Source organism: Lottia gigantea (genome assembly GCF_000327385.1).
Source record: "Lottia gigantea unplaced genomic scaffold LOTGIsca_4, whole genome shotgun sequence".
Classification (NCBI taxonomy): Eukaryota; Metazoa; Mollusca; class Gastropoda; family Lottiidae; genus Lottia; species Lottia gigantea.
The window spans coordinates 4,597,564-4,614,402 of NW_008709379.1; the positions used below are offsets into that span (position 1 = coordinate 4,597,564).

Below are 16,839 nucleotides of genomic sequence, written 5' to 3' on the forward strand. Positions count from 1 at the left end.
TTAAAGACACACAATATTTTCAAATATGCTAGATACCTGTGCCTGTGGAAACAGATTTTTCAAGTTTTAAGCATAATACAGGTCTGAGAGTTGAGTAGAGTGTAGAACTTCTAGTAGAAGCTCCCTTCTCATTTCTTGTAGCCACAGGAGATAGTGTCTGTGTCATAGCCTACCCTACATGCCTAACCTCTCTGAGGTGAATTAGATACAGACCTATATCTCAATGGAAGACAGTTGGAGTAATTTGTTACTTAATTCACAAACAGTTTCATATCAACTGGGTTATATTTCATTTTCTTTTTTTCTAATTAATGGGCGCAGCCATTTTGAAATTAAAATTGAGAAAAAGGGAATGTTATGGAGTGAAGTAGTAGTGTGAAATGAGATTATGTAGCAAATAAAAAGCGACAATCATTATTACCATTAAATGAACAAAAGTTATTTTATAGTATAATAAGATCTTGTTCAGAAAATCTTCATATCATGTACAACTTCAAAGCTGATTTTATATTTCGCATCATAAACATATAATTTACATTCCGAAATTTGTATTTCAATGAAGCCTCTCTTTCAAACGTAAACATAAACTAAAAATGGCGTCAGCCTTATCAGAGGACGAATTTCATCGTTTACAGGTATATTTTCTTATATATATCCACATACTTACATGGTTGACCTGTTTTTTGGATGTATCGACTGTTCTTTTGATATCTGCAACTGTCATGATTGTAATGCATAACTTAGATTGAACAGACTGTTGAAATGTCAAAAAGGGGCGGTGCCATTCAGAATCACTGAACGGACATAATGCATTATAAAAACATTCAGTAGAAATAGTATAGGATAATGTTGCTATTCTGGCAAAATTTCCGCTCATTGCTCAAAGCATGCAGGATGTAAAACTCCATTAAATCCATTCATTTTCCTTCATTTTACTCAATTATTATTGGGTCTGCAGTAGTGACAGAACTACTTAAGACTTCCAATACAGTGGTGTAACCTATTTTCGTACATTGAATTTCGTCAAAATGAAAAAAAGCAAATTTTCTTTTTTATGTCTTAGAAGTTTCTTCAAATATTCTACAATATGATTTTAATTTTTTTATTTTCGATTTTCTTAATGAATCCCTCACCTTGATCCATATTTCATGAGTAACCTACTCGACAATGGCTGCTAAATGTGTCACCTATTTTCGTGTACAATGTTCTATCTATAAATAAGTTGAGAAAAACACGTTGTATAGATACTTGGTGGTATAATTAACTTCTCTTAGTATTTATCTTTAATAATATTTCATTATAACTAATGACAATTCCTTCAAAGAATAATGATTTAGAAAAAAATAGTGACTGACAAAATAAGATACGTAGTGTGATTTATTGCTAAAAGTCATTGAAACAACATAAGAATATGGCCCACATTGTGTTTTCTGCTGACACAGAATCCGCTAGTTTATCACATGACTTTGTTCATTGGACTATATTCTAGCAGACGACACTTGGAATTCCGATTACCGCTTGGGATTATAAGGAAATTCGGCCGATCAAAAAATGGGGACGTTTGGTAATAAGTGAAATCCGCCATTTTGTATTTGTCAAAGTATACATTAATACATTTTACCTTGCTTGAAACTACTGGATTCATTCTACTAGCTGATATTGTACAGAAAACCCATGTTTATTAAAACAAACTAATGCGGAGGTCACACGATGTCGCACATGTCAATTATTAATCATTTCCTGAGATGCACGAAAAATAGGTTAGCATGAAATTAGGTTACTCGACTGTACTAATATTTTGAATATTCTATACAGTTGTTTCAAAAAGATATTGTATGAAACATTTGTATCTGAATAATACAGCACATGGAACATCAAAGAAATTGAATGAATTTAAATGAAATGTTAAAAATACTTTCCAGAAGGCCGAAACAGTACTGTCTGCAGTAAAATATATTTAGATATATGCTATGCTATATTGGAAACACCACAATATTGTCACAAAAGATTGTAGACAGATTTCTTTTCTCATGCCTGTTCCTTTACCATTATCAGTACAGTAAGCTTATATATATTAAATAGGTCTTTTTTGACAATATTCTCTTGATTCAGCCAACGAATCAGCCAAGCTCCAGAATTGTTTTTTTATTTTTCAGCTTCAGCTATTAGAGTTAAGAACTGGAAATTATGAATTAGATGGTAAATCTAAAAAGCTTGAGAGAGGTATGTTACCACTTTTCAAAAAAATACCACACCATAATTCTGTTTTAATAATTTAGTTTTTAAAACTAACGTGGCTGGTGCTTTTAAATTTTCTGATTAAGAATGTATTAGGTGCACACAGTATGGAAGTTGAAGGCAGTGAAGCAAAGAAGATGATTTTTTATTTATTTCAGACTAATCCAATATAAACAATTTTAATTTCAGAATTAACCCTGAGTCAAGAGAGATGTGAACACCTTGATAAAGAGTTGGCCAAGGCAAACAAGGTAGAGTTCTATCATTACTTATTATTATTTTGTCACTTTTCCACTGTTTTGTATGAATTCTTTTTATTCTAATGAATTACCAACAAAACAACAGAAAGTTGTATGATTACATGTTATGTCATGATAATTTAACTTATTTTTTTAGGAAATACAATATTTGGGTTCTGAGATGCTTTTAAACTATTGGACCAATTCTATCTGAAAATTTGTAATTTTCGATTTGTGGTTAGATAATTGTAATGCTGTAATTTTTTATTTTTTTATTTTAGGCAATAAACAAGAGTAAGAAAACTAAGGTAAGTTGCAGGCGAGCAAAGTCTCTGATTGAAAAACATACAAAAAACAGGAAATTGTCACATTAATTGTTTTCATGTTTTGTAAACTATGATATTTTATAGATTTTTATATTTTTGTAGGAAGTAGAGCTATTGATACAAGAAAATGATGGATTGCAGAGTAAATTACATAGTCAAGAAGAAGAATTTAGACTACAAAATCAAACATTGATGCAAGAATTATCAACTGTAAGTTTCATTCTTTGAAATACTACTTCTTGCATGAATGCTTTGGATTTCAGTTTTCCAAGGGACAATTTATATTGTGCAAATCCAAAAAATGCCTCCTGAATAAACAGCTTAATGCCATTTTTCCATTAATAAAATCTGTTTTGTTTATTATCTGTGTATTATAGTTGGTAGCATCAAATGAACAATTTGAAAAAGAATTGTCTGAAATAAAAGGGGATCAGGATAATGGCAAGGGCGGTAACTCTGAACTAGAAGATGAAGTCAGAAGACTGCAAGCTGAAAATTCAGTTTTAACAAAGAATTTAAATGGTAAGGAAATATTTTTTTTAGAAAATATTAGATTTTTTATAATTGTAAGACCTGACTGGTAAATTTCTCATATCTAAAGAGTTTGTGTTTATAGTATTTCTTTTGGATGGTTTTGGGTGCTTTAGTGACGGAATTCACGGAATATTTGAAATTAAGGGCATTGTAAACATGTTATTTATTTCTTGCTCCTGAAAGTGACATCCTTTTTCGGAAAGTTGACCTTTACTTTCAAAATTATCTGTCTGGCAGATGATTTTGCATTCACAACACATGTGAGCAGCAAGAGAATATAGACTGCAGAATAGTTAGCTATGACCCAAGACGACATTCTTAGACATTGTTGGAACAGTCATAGTCTGTAAAGTGAATTCACCATATGTTAGCTAGTTTTGATATTACAGCTATAAAAGACAAGTATGAAAAAGAAGTTCGAAATGAAAGAGATGGTCCACCAATGATTGAGAGAGAGCCTCCACCTGGATTAGAGGAAAGAAAAGTAGAGGGATCAGATAAAGTTGAGGATACTATTACAGGTATGTATGATTGAAAAGTTAATCATTCTGTTTGTGATTTTTGCATGCATCTTCAATTGCATATTTATGTTGATTATGTGAATTAGTGGATTTCTATATTTTCCAAGAATTTATTATGAGTATAGATTTTTTTTATTATGTTTTTTTTTTTGTAGAAAATGATGGGAATGTTGACAAATTAACAGAAGAAATAAACAGTAAGTTGACAATTTGTTTACATCAATTGAAGCAAATTAAAAAAATAGTTATAGTTAATAGGTTGACCCAGCTCTATATGCATACCGAGAAGACCAGGAAATTTTTGAGAATTTTGTATTCATGAGAATCTATATAAAAAAAAATTGAATTTAGTATACAGTTTTGTTGATTATTGCTAATTTATGTTACTCTGTTTGTAACTAGGGTTAAACATCAGTTTAGAAACAGAAAAAGAAGAAAAGAAGATTATGAAAGATGAATTAACTACTTTAGAGGTGTGTTATTATTTTCTTTGGAATATACTTTAAATAAAATATAAGTTTCATTAACATATTGATGGAAGAATGATTATCATAATCTATAACATAAACATGTTTATTTTTATTCCATAGAAAAAACTCAAAGAAGATGTTGCATCCTTACAGAATGAAAATGAAAAGGTTTGTAAATTTAGATATTGTTTTCTAAGTTATAGATTTGAGGACATTTTCATTCCAAATGAATAATTTCATGTTAAACATAAATCCTACCATACAGAAGGATAATGTTTAGATTTAGCAGAATAGGAAGGCTGTCATTCATGTGTAGACATATTTTGATTTGATTTTGGTGTCAACTAACAAATCTGATTTTTAAATCAAATTTTTATTGAGTGTTTGTCTTTCCAGCTTAATGAGAAATTTAAAAGGAAACAAGAAAGGTAAATATTAAAATCATTTAAGGATTCCCATTACTAAACTAGCATACAGAAATAATTATTTTATGATTTGTTATCACTCTTTCTGTCAACTGATTTGTTAGGATAAGATGAGTCTTATTTTCTATATCTTTTGTATAACCTACAAATAGCTAATGTATAATTTTCTAGTTATATGGCAATACAGAAGGAAAAAGAAGAAATGTTTGCAGAAAGCAGGTTGGTTTGGTTTAAAACATTTTTATAAATATGTTTCTTCATTTAACTTCACCATACTCAGTTGTATATATTTGTGGGGATAAAAATTCTTTCATTTAAGATATAAATGTACTGAGCCCCTAAGACGCAATTGTAAACATATTTATTTATTATTTAAACGAAATAACATCATCATAAATTACGCTTAAGGGGCTCCGTATAAATGACCATCCAACAAGAATATCTTTTGAATATTTTGACAATCCTAAATATTAACAGTAGAATTTAATCGGAATATTGCTTTCTTTTTATATAATGTAATTCATTAAATGTAAGTTTCATAAAGATTTCTCAACCTATGTTAATATTTTTCAGTAAAAAAGTGGAAGATATACAGGCTGGAAGAGACAGAGATCAGAAATATTATCAAGACATACAAAATAAATTACAAAAAGAAATAGACAAACTGAAATCTGTAAGTTGACCATTGAAATATAGAAAGCCTCAGATTGTTATGGTTGTTAAAACTCTGGACAAAATAAATGCATTGACGACCACAAGGTCTTCTCTTTCAGTTTTCAAGGAAGTTACCAATTTTTGAAAGCAAAACATTATGTATGTTTAAACTGTGATCAAACTGAGTAAACTCAGTAATATTCTCAATGGCTGATGGAATATCACAGGCTGTGACAAAGACCTGATGGTTGGCTGGTGGATTATCTTGTGTATGATGATTTGGTGCTTTAAGTTCATGAGACAAAAAGGGGATGTAGGAGCACTGTCTGTCTTCATTTTTCTTCACAGAAGTTTGCCAATCATTGGCCCCAACTCATTGAACTACTGCTGTATGTGTATTGTACTTGTTATTTAAGCTGTATGATTGTGTATTGTTTGTTTTATTTTATTTAAGGCTGAAGAGAATAATGCTGCTGGTCAGAAGATACAAGAATTAGAACAAACAATAGTTGCACTACAATCACAGGTTTGTTTTACATTTGATCTAGTTTTATCCTGAACACACTGGCTATTGGCACAGTTTTTCTGAATTGTGACGCCATTTTGATTGTCCAGAATGCTATTAAGTGTGTTTTTTATGGTCCGGCTAGAAATTCATTGTAAGGAAGAAATGGAAAAAGGACATTTAGAGAATAGAAGAATAATGAAAGAGAAGAACTAATCAATGATATAAACAATCTGATGCACATGATCAGTTTGTTCAGACAAAATTTAGTATTATTATCCTATCAGATCCTAGTGTTTTCCTTTAAAATCTGGATTTTTATCTTATTTAAGTTTTAAAGAATAAGGCCCCAGATTGCTACTTTGAAATAAAAATTAGATAATTACAAAGAATGGTCAAATAAAGGAATAATTCAGGAAATAAATCAAATATTGGAAGTTTGATATGTATTTTAAGGGAGCTATCTTATTTATTTATATAGATTTTATCCTATGTTATATTTTTTCCAGCTTGATGCAGCTAATATTGTAGGTAATCAACAGTTGACTGAACAAACTACTAAATTACGGACTGAAATAGTTGATTTAAGAAATAAGTTAACTAAATCTACTCAACTAATAGATGATCTAAAAGTTCAGTTAACTGTAAGTTACTGTTTTACAGTATTATTAACCTGGTCATGTCCAAGATCATTTATTTATGATGAATAATCAAGGTTTTCAAATTGATAAATATAGAAGCCCTATATGAAAAATATAAATGTAGATTGCAGGCTAGAAGCAGAGTATTATTTGATTGTTTGGTTAAAGAAACTATGTTGGCAGTCATCTTTCCTCATTATTTCAAAAAGGTGTTAATAGGTACAGATAATCTGATAATGTTCAATGTCAAGAGGTTTAGCCAAGGAATAGCTTGTGGACAGGATCCTCGTGAATCTTTGTAGAATTGGTTGTTTGTTTTTCTTTCTTATGATTATCTCAATGTTATCTCAATGCCATCTTCATAGAATGTTAAATATGTTATAGGAAAGTCAGAAAGCTGCTAATGAAACTATAGAACAACTACACGCTTCTCAACATGAACGAGATACTCAAATACAGTCTGTACAAGAAATAACCAAGGTATTTTATATTTTATCATTAAGTCTTGTGAGTACGATTTCAATTCTATTTAATTTCTCTCATTGTCTCCAAACAAGACAACAAAAACATGGGCTCTGTTTCAGTCATAGAGCCAAAGTAATATCCCTGGACGTTATTTTGAAGCAGTCATGAGCATTTTCTCAGAAGCCTTTGACGTAAGGTTCAGGATTTAATCCAAAATGAGAGATCAGAATTATAAATAACTGTGAAGAATAGCTTCCAATGTAAACCAAGTCTACAAATTTATATTTTGATTTTTGATTGTAGGTTGCAGAGAAAAGAAAGTCTATATTAGATGAATTAGCTATTAAATACCAAAAAGAAATAGACAACCATAGAGACTCTATTAATAAACAGGAGGAAAAACATAATGAAGTAGTTACCTCCCTTACACAACAAATCACCAAATTACAGGTGGGTCAATGGTAGCATTCGTAACTAATCACAATTCAAACTTATCTGATCATTTTTCTTTATGTTTCATCATATCTTTGTTAATAAGATAATAATAATTTCTACAGTGAAATAATGCTGATTCATTGTATTGTTTGATATTTATTACAAACAGTGTAAAACATATATTTTATTAGATATATATATATATATATTTTATCATATTTGCCTAGTGCTTAGGAGATTTTCTTAACTGCTTATCACATTTTGTAATTTGATAGGATGAATTGGTAGAATTAGAAAAAATGAAGATATTATATGAAGAATTACAGACAACACATAAATCTATTAATGATAGTAAATGTTGGTTAGAAAGAAGATTAAAAGAAACTGAAGTAAGTTATATATTTGTATTCCTCCATCACTTCATATTGATATTGGCACAGGTGGTATTATTAAAAGAGGTCATACTACTTTATTCTAGTCATGTACAGTTCAAAACACAAGGTCTTAAGCCTGGTGCATACTGTCTGATCTTTTAACACCTAGCGGTAGGATTTTTTGACGACCTTAAATTATCTAGATGTATAGACAGAGCACACTTTGGTTTCGTTTGATATTTATTGATTTCTGTTTAAAACATAATCCATTTTTACTAGTCAAGAGTGGTTTCAAAAGCAAAAATCATTTCAACTTTTTAACTTCAGGAGAATCTAGAACAGTGTAACAATGATCAGGAAGAAGCAATAAAGGAAATGAAATCTAGTCATGAAAGTGAACTGAGAGAATTAGTTGATCAATATGAGATTAAAACCCAAAAACTATTGGAGGATCATGAATCCTCTAAAAAGGTGTGTATTCTAAAAAACAATTGTGGGAAATAAGCTTGTCTATCAAGTTGCAGGCAGTAGTAGATAAGCAGAAAGATAGAGGCAAGAATTTTCATCCCATTTTTCATAAAACTTTCATATATCTGAGATTTAGATGATACTTAAGGAATGATGTTAAAATTGTTGTCCTTGTTAGATAGAATGATAGTCTATTAACTTGTAACAATGAATAATGTTGTAATTTGAGATAATTTTGTATTTACAGGAATGGAAAGAAAAGGAAAAGAAATTAGAAAATGAAATAGAAATTTTAACATCAACAATAACATCTTTACGTCAAGTATAAACATATATTCAATTATCATATTATAATTTCAGTTCATTGGTTATGTCTCAAACCATAAATTCTTTGTCCTCTTGGCCATGTGGTACTAAATAGTTATAACAGTAGTAGTAGTATTTTTGTAGTATCATATAATGAAATTTTTCTATGAAATAACTCTGTAAAGGTATGCTATACAAACTCTTTAAACATTTAATATTTTCAGGAACTGAAAGATAGTGTTGGAAATAAAAAAATCCATGAAAAGAAAGGACAGACTATGGTAAGATATATTTATTATATCAATATCTAAACTACATATCCAAAGTGATGTCAACTTCTTTGTTAGAACATCTTACAAATCTTCCTTATAGTCGAATTACCCAATGATTTGTTTAACTTAGATTAAAGATCTGAAAAGACAGTTGCAATCAGAGAGGAAAAGAGCTGAAAAATTACAAGAAAGATTACAAGAAATACTCACTGATTCCAAAGATAAACAAAGTAGGTCATTTTTTTTACATTTACTATCTATATTTGTAATATTTCATATGTGGAACAGTTAATCAGAGCTTCTGATTCTTATGATATTTATAATATTTCAGATATGGAAGGGTAATTCAGATTTTCTGATCCTTAGGCCACATCAAATGGATTGATTGGTCGACGGATTCGCCGCATGTAAATAATGCAAAAAAAAATTATTATTTTTTGATTTAAAAAAATCGCCGCTCGTCATATTCGTATCAAAATCCGTTGACAGAAAAATTTCATACAATTGTTTTTTTTTTTTTCGTGTCGGTTCATAAAAATATAAAGTTGTTATAGTCCAAACGGCAAAACAGAGTCAGCGACAGCGCTACCTACCATGTTATTTTATGATGTTTCCTCTCACGTGGATTAACAAGTCAAATCGCCCACCTTAAACCTAGTCCCGTTGAACAGAATAGTCATGTCATCATTTTTATGATCAATTTTCCGTAAAAGATTCTAAAGCATTGACTATATTTTTGTCTTATAGATACTAATAGCAGTGTTACAATCACAATATCACATGGCATTGCGACAAACGGTGGTCGGGTGCCAAATGCTACACAATGACTGACGGGATGGAGATCACGGAAATTGCCAAATGCTTGACCACCTGCATAATATATTTGAAATTAATCGAAACTGGCTATTCTAATTTTAATGCTTGAGAAATTCAAAAATTCTGCTTTTAAAATATCAAATTTAAACAAAGAAACAAAATTTCTGTCGTAACAAAGCAAGTAACCAAGTCGATTGAGTCTGGTAAATCGAATAAGCTAAAAATGAGTTATCTCCCATATAAGTTGCACGTCGTTTACTCGTTACGCGCTTACTTGCTCCTGACCCGAGCCTGTTCTTTTACCGATTCAAATAATGTTTTTTTGTTTGAGAACTCAATGTATTACGGATGTTGCATTGAAAAACAACCAAAATTTTATTTATTGGATAGTGCATATGATATGCCTAGATATTTTTTCATCTTATTTGTAACTAAAATCTGCAGAACAAAAAGATTAAAAAAAAAAAAAAAATTGTTTGTATTTTGACACAAAATACTCCACAGAACAAAAATATTTTCCATAAACAAAAATTTAAAAAGATTTGCTCGCTCCATTTTTTCAGCTGAAAAATGTAGACCAATTGTTCCATTTGGTGTGGCCTTATGATATTTGTTATATTTCAGGTATGGAAGAGTCATTCAGATTTTCTGATTCTCATGATATTTGTATTATTTCAGGTATGGAAGAATTTTTCAGATCTTCTGATTCTAATGATATTTGTATTATATCAGATATGGAAGAATTATTCAGATCTTCTGATTCTAATGATATTTGTATTATATCAGATATGAAAGAGTTATTCAGATCTTCTGATTCTAATGATATTTGTATTATTTCAGGTATGGAAGAATTATTCAGATCTTCTGATTCTAATGATATTTGTATTATTTCAGGTATGGAAGAATTATTCAGATCTTCTGATTCTAATGATATTTGTATTATTTCAGATATGGAAGAATTATTCAGATCTTCTGATTCTAATGATATTTGTATTATTTCAGGTATGGAAGAGTTATTTAGATCTTCTGATTCTAATGATATTTGTATTATTTCAGATATGGAAGAATTATTCAGATCTTCTGATTCTAATGATATTTGTATTATTTCAGGTATGGAAGAGTTATTCAGATCTTCTGATTCTAATGATATTTGTATTATTTCAGGTATGGAAGAATTATTCAGATCTTCTGATTCTAATGATATGTTTCGCTGTGATAATAGGTGAGCTTCCTACCATTTATTTTGTATATGTATAACATCAAAGGTAGCTCTTGGGGAGCTGTGGTGGCTCAGTGAGTTAGATGCTCGCTCGCAAACTTGAAGGTCCCCCTGTCAATGATGCAGGTAAGAGGGGCTGACATTGAAAAAGTGTCTAGTCGTTCAATTGGGACAATAAACCGATGCACTGTGTGCAACAGGCTGTGCATGTTAAAGATCCCTCGACAGTTTGAAATTTGAAAAAGAGCAGGCTAATGCTGCTATCCTGGCAAACTTTCCCTCCCAACACCCTGCATGGCGTTTTTGTTAACGTTATGCCTGAATTCTTACCATGGGTATTCTGACATACATGTAATGGAGTGAAAATGTAATTTTTGCAATCCAAGAAAGAGCACAACAATCAATAGCACTAATGCTTCCAATTGTTACCATTCCTCAGACATGAGAGGAAGAATCTAATTGTGTTCAGACAGATTTGACATAGTTTTCATTATCTTATTCATGTACCATCCAATTAAAGATCTAGAAGTTTCTCTCATACAAGACAGTAAAACATAATAAAAAGTCTCTTGGTAATTTGCGATATATATATACACTGTTCAAAAAAATTGGTATGGATCATAGGTTTTCACAGACAAGAATAAAAGTGTTGAAAGTTCCAGAAATAATGTCATGTTGATTAATCTTTTGGTATGTGATCATACTTAAGACTAACAGATTTGAAGATTGACCTGTCAGGCAGATTGCCTTCACCTAATGTGAAGAATGACATGGGGACAGACTTAAAACCAATGTGAAGAAGGACCTGTTTTCAGATTTAAAGCCAATATGAAGAATGACCTTGAGGACAGACTTAAAACCAATACAAAGAATGACTTTGGGGACAGATTTATTACCAATGTGAAGAAAACTAATTTGAAGAATGACCTTGGGGATAAGACTTAAAGCCAATGAGAAGAATGACCGTGGGGAACAGACTTACAACAAATTTAAAGAATAATCTGTTGTCATATTTAAAACCAATATGAAGGATACCTTTTGGGCAAACCAATGTGAAGTACAACTTAAGGGTAGATCTAAACCTAAATAAAGAATGACCTCTGGGATAGATTTAAAACCAATGTGAAGAATGACCTTGAGGACAGACTTAAAACCAATGTAAGCAAAGACATCATGAAGTAAAATAAATTTGATAACAACAAACCATACTGAAGGTCAATGTTTATCAAGTCGTAGGTTAGTTATGATTGATTTGGAAATTCAAGGTTGAAGAATGTAAATAAGACTAGTAAGGTTATATTAATATTGATACAGTGTTAATTGAATCCTAACAGATATTAGTTATGATTAGGAATAGAAATATTCAAGAAAATATCTCTTCCATACAGACAATGTGTCACTTTTTCACAGTTTTAACCATGATATCCCTTAATGACAGGTCTCAATCATATTTGCTCATCATTTATACATGTTTTAGTCAGTTTCTCCATGCAAAATCTGTTGTTTCATGATTGACATGACCCAGGGTCACACGTTGAACAAAAAATTTGCTAAAATTGTGATAAGAATTAGGACTGATACTTTCTTAAGGGAGCACCTGCAGTTTTTTTATATCCCAATTAAGATAGTCTGTGTGAAGGTTTGTGAGTTTAATCAGTAAACTCATAAAAACATAGCAGTAACAACACTTGTGTGTATGATTGTATCAGCACATGGATGATTGGAGCAGATTGTCTGGGTATTAATTATGCTCTACTTCACACTTCTCTCTTTCAATATTGGTTAATGCTGTGAGTAAACATGTCATTTGACTAACTATTGATGGATGAACCAGTCTCGTTAATTAAGCTTCAAAACAACTCTGACCTCCCTTCACTCTCAATTCTTGTTACTGACTGACCGATTTGACATTGATGATTTCAAGTGCCAACAACCAATTGATTTGGAGAGGACAAATTTCCAATTATTCTCTCCAAACCTAGAGAAAGTAGTAGAAGTTTGAGCATTTTGAAAAGATATTAAGTGGTTTCTATATATATCGAAGCTATTGAAAATTGCTGATTATTAAAGATTCCTGTACAGATTGTAGGAAGCAGTCTAAGCAGGAAATAAAATAATCTATGTATCTTGCTACATACATCAAAATGCAGTCTGCCATTAAATAAAACTGAAACAAAAACCCATAACACTAAAATAAAATAACAATTTTGACAAATGCAAAAAACACATGTTAATTTATATTTATCAGAGATATTGATACTAACATATAAAAAGTAACAATTTCAATCAATATGAAATAAGAATATCCACCAGTGAAAACAAGAAGGCATCCCAAAAAATGATATATATACTTATGAAATTTTATCATAACATAACATTCTAGAATGACAAAACCAGAACAACACCCACTCAGGTCAGCATATTTTCTCAAACATTAATAACAGTACTAACTGGATAAGTATTTGAATTATTGGCAGTTGACATAGTCATCAATCAATACCATTTAGAATTAAGGTGACATCACCTGTCACTCAAACGTTAAATTAAGAGATATGATAGTTGACCTTGGAAGTTTGCCTCCCAATTAACGGCTAACTCATTTCAACATCTTACTCAATTATTTATAAGATTACTCTCTAGATAGAAATATCATATAAAATAGTCTATGAATTTGAGAAGAAAAAAAGTTTGACATTTAGTGATTTTTTTTTTAGAACTAGACTGCTCATGATATATTATTCCACATTCATAACGACTCAGATATATCAGCATTATGAAAAATTGGTGAAATAACATGAAGACATTCACGATGGCTTTTTATCAACCATGAACAACTTTTCTGACCGTACATGAGAGCAAAAATTTGTCAGTCTTGTCTATTCAATTTAATAAGTTTAGATGCCATGCAAAACATGTTTTACTAAAAATTGAAGTAAAAATTTCATTTTTTTAGCACTGCGATTTTTTTTCGCGTCATTTTTCATATAAGATGTGTTAAAAGCCCACTTTTTATTCCAAAATTTTAAAAGATATTGTCAAATACATTTATAATAATACTTATTTGTGTCCAGGTAATAGCAGCTAGTACAATAACCAATATCAAAGCGATAGTAAAATTATAGAACTACATTTAGCTTTAACTGACAAATTTCTTCTTTGACTTCTAATAAAGTTATTGTCTATTATAGTTCTGTGTCATCCTGGAGTGCTAGTGGAGGTAATAGAGAGTCTAATAATAGTGGACCTCAGGTAAATTATTGTATTACTATTCTGAATACTTTACTTGACAGCAGATAATCAGGGTAGACAACTCATTGCGTTATGACGGCTCAATGATGTTTTATTTAATACCTATATCTTTCAGACAAATTCCATAGGGATTATGCAGGTTTTTAACCTTTTTGACACTCTAAGCTTCAATTTGCATCATTCCAACTTTCTGTATAACATCTGTAATATACACTAGACATTCATAAATGCTTTTTGGGTCAATTATAAGAGACTTCTGATAAAATTTGAAAATCAGGCACAGAAACTAAGCAAATATTACTAGAAATTATTTCTATGTTCTAAACTGTTCCCTTCCAGTCACCAACTAATACTAACAAAAGTTTCTCAGAAGATGTTGAACAAGAATATGGTGAATTGTTGACCAAAATGGGAGGAATGCAGCAAACTTCCTGGGAATTGGAAGAAAAAGTTAGTATGTCAAACCCTGTCTTTCTTTGGATTCATTCTGACCCAAAGAGAATGTTTAGTGTGATTTTTATGTGTCAGTATTGCATGTTTGCAAAATGAATTAAAATCTGAAATTATTCTCTGCTCAGATTGTAACAAAATTCATCTGAATTTCAGGTTGCTCATCTAGAAATGAGTAATGCTTGTATGGCTGAAGATTTGTTAAGAAAGACAGCTATAATAGAACATTATGTAATGGAAAGTAGACCTGGTAATATATAGATTTATTTAATCATAACAAGGTTTTCAATATGTTTACTAATTGATTCATTGATTCATCAGACAATACATTAAATGAAATAATATCTCATTTAAAGTAAATTAAAAAATGATTGAGATTTGTTTTTAACAGATCACCGTAGCAATAATCAACATGGCCACCACCATGATGAGAAATTATCACTGAAGAAAGTATTAGATCTTGTTAATAAAGGAGAGGACAGTGAACTAAAAGAAATGAATAAAAAGTTGCAAAATATGGTGGAAGAAACATTAACAAAAAACATGCACTTACAAAAGGTGAGTTAAATTTTTTTTGTAGTTTTATTCCTTGAAAACTTATCAGTTATATTCTTTGAAAGTATTCAGCTTAAATGTACTTCAGAGAACTTCATTTTTTGCAATTGGAATCCTTTCAGTTTTATGTACTTTGAAACTTTTCAGTTTTGTGTCAGTTTTTGTATTCTTTGAAACCTAGTTTTTCTGTAATCTACTTTATTTCAGACTTTTTAGTTCATGAGTAAATTTGTACACGTTGTGTAACTAAATCTTTAATTTTCATGTACCTGGAATTATTTGTCCACTAGAATAATTGAATACCTAGGCTATATTGTACAGTGATACACAATATAGTATAACAAAGAAAGAAGTGGGGGTGTCTAAGTTTAGATTTGTCATTGATCCCATTGGAAAGTTTGCAATCTGATAATCCAATGGAGTTAAATGGAGGCCCTATTGGCTGTAGACTGTGTTAGGTCCGGGTTGGTGCTGAGTCAGTTGATTATTAAGTAGTCGAGATTTCGACTGGAGAGTCTCGGTAAATGGAAGTGAGAGGCGACTGGTGTGTCCCTCTGAGGATAGATCGCTTCTTTAGCATTAGCTTTGGCAGACTTGGTTGGTGGAAAAGTAGACTCTTTGTCTTTCAGCCGATGGATTTTCTTCCACCATGGTGTTATAAATTCCGAGTTTTAAAAGAGGATCTTGACTGCCCGCAGGAGTCACGAAATTAGCCATTATGGGGTCGTTGGTAAAAATATAATATAAGAGATAAAGATTGGCTGTGCGACCAGTTATCCCTGATTATCAGTGACTAGTTTCGTTCGTGTTTGAACTCTTCAGACTGATTAGACTCACCTTGCAGGTTTCTATTTATACTGTTCATGCCGGGGTATGTGTTTTACTGGGGTTGCCAGGGTTCGTAAGTATCAGGATTACAAGTGTGGATTTTTACCAAGGTTGATCAGTACTGGGATTGGTTTGTTCCAAGGTAGGAGGATTTAAGACTTCACCATATTGTCTGGGTTAAGAGAAGCTGGGAGAAATAAGAGTAAAGGTAACTTGGACGTTGGATGTTAGATTTTTGTTCGAAAGGTGTAACTTCCAGCACTAACAGGATAAGGAGCTTACATTGTTTGGGAAGTGAAAGGGGTGGGGATGCTATAGGGGAAATCTAAACTTGGAGCACCCAGTGGGAGATATTGTATAACAAAGAAAGAAGTGGGGGTGTCCAAGTTTAGATTTGTCATTGATGGTCGCAGAGCCAATCTTTATCTACTATACACAATATAGTACATTTAATACTTGAGGAGTATCAGACTAGGCCTGTAATATCACTTGCAGTCAAAAATATAAAGATTTTTTTAAAAATATATCTTAAAGGGGTATTTCACATTTTATACGCCCACATTGTAGTATGGTCGTATATTGTCGTCACCCATGTCGATCTGTCTGTCCACAATTGGCTTGTGAACAAATAGAGACTACAGGTTTTATCTGATTTTAAATTTGGTGTGATCATTTATATTGATGAGATCTTGAACATGTTCAAATTTGACAAACTTCCATTGAATGGTTTTGGAGTTATTGCCCTTGACATAGGAAAAAACGTGTCAAAATTTGTTTGTGAACATAATAGAGACTACAGTTTGCATCCGAATTAAATTAAATTTGGTGTGATCATTTATTATGATGAGA

The 16,839-nt window shown here is 31.1% G+C and overlaps 2 protein-coding genes across 2 annotated transcripts; both read left to right on the forward strand.

The window, feature by feature from the left end:
* Positions 1 to 593: 593 nt before the first annotated feature.
* LOTGIDRAFT_105855 (hypothetical protein) lies at positions 594 to 3,031 on the forward strand (the record flags this gene model as incomplete). Its single annotated transcript, XM_009059843.1, has 5 exons — positions 594 to 635; positions 2,157 to 2,223; positions 2,428 to 2,489; positions 2,759 to 2,785; positions 2,906 to 3,031. 5 exons carry the CDS (start codon positions 594 to 596, stop codon positions 3,029 to 3,031), a joined length of 324 nt encoding a protein of 107 aa, XP_009058091.1.
* Positions 3,032 to 9,003: 5,972 nt separating this feature from the next.
* Positions 9,004 to 15,174, forward strand: LOTGIDRAFT_105286 (hypothetical protein; the record flags this gene model as incomplete). The annotated part of the gene is made up of 5 exons (XM_009059844.1): positions 9,004 to 9,103; positions 10,638 to 10,841; positions 14,115 to 14,146; positions 14,764 to 14,857; positions 14,999 to 15,174. Coding segments are annotated over 5 exons (606 nt in total), but the record flags the coding sequence as incomplete, so codon positions are not given.
* Between the last annotated feature and the right edge of the window lie 1,665 nt (positions 15,175 to 16,839).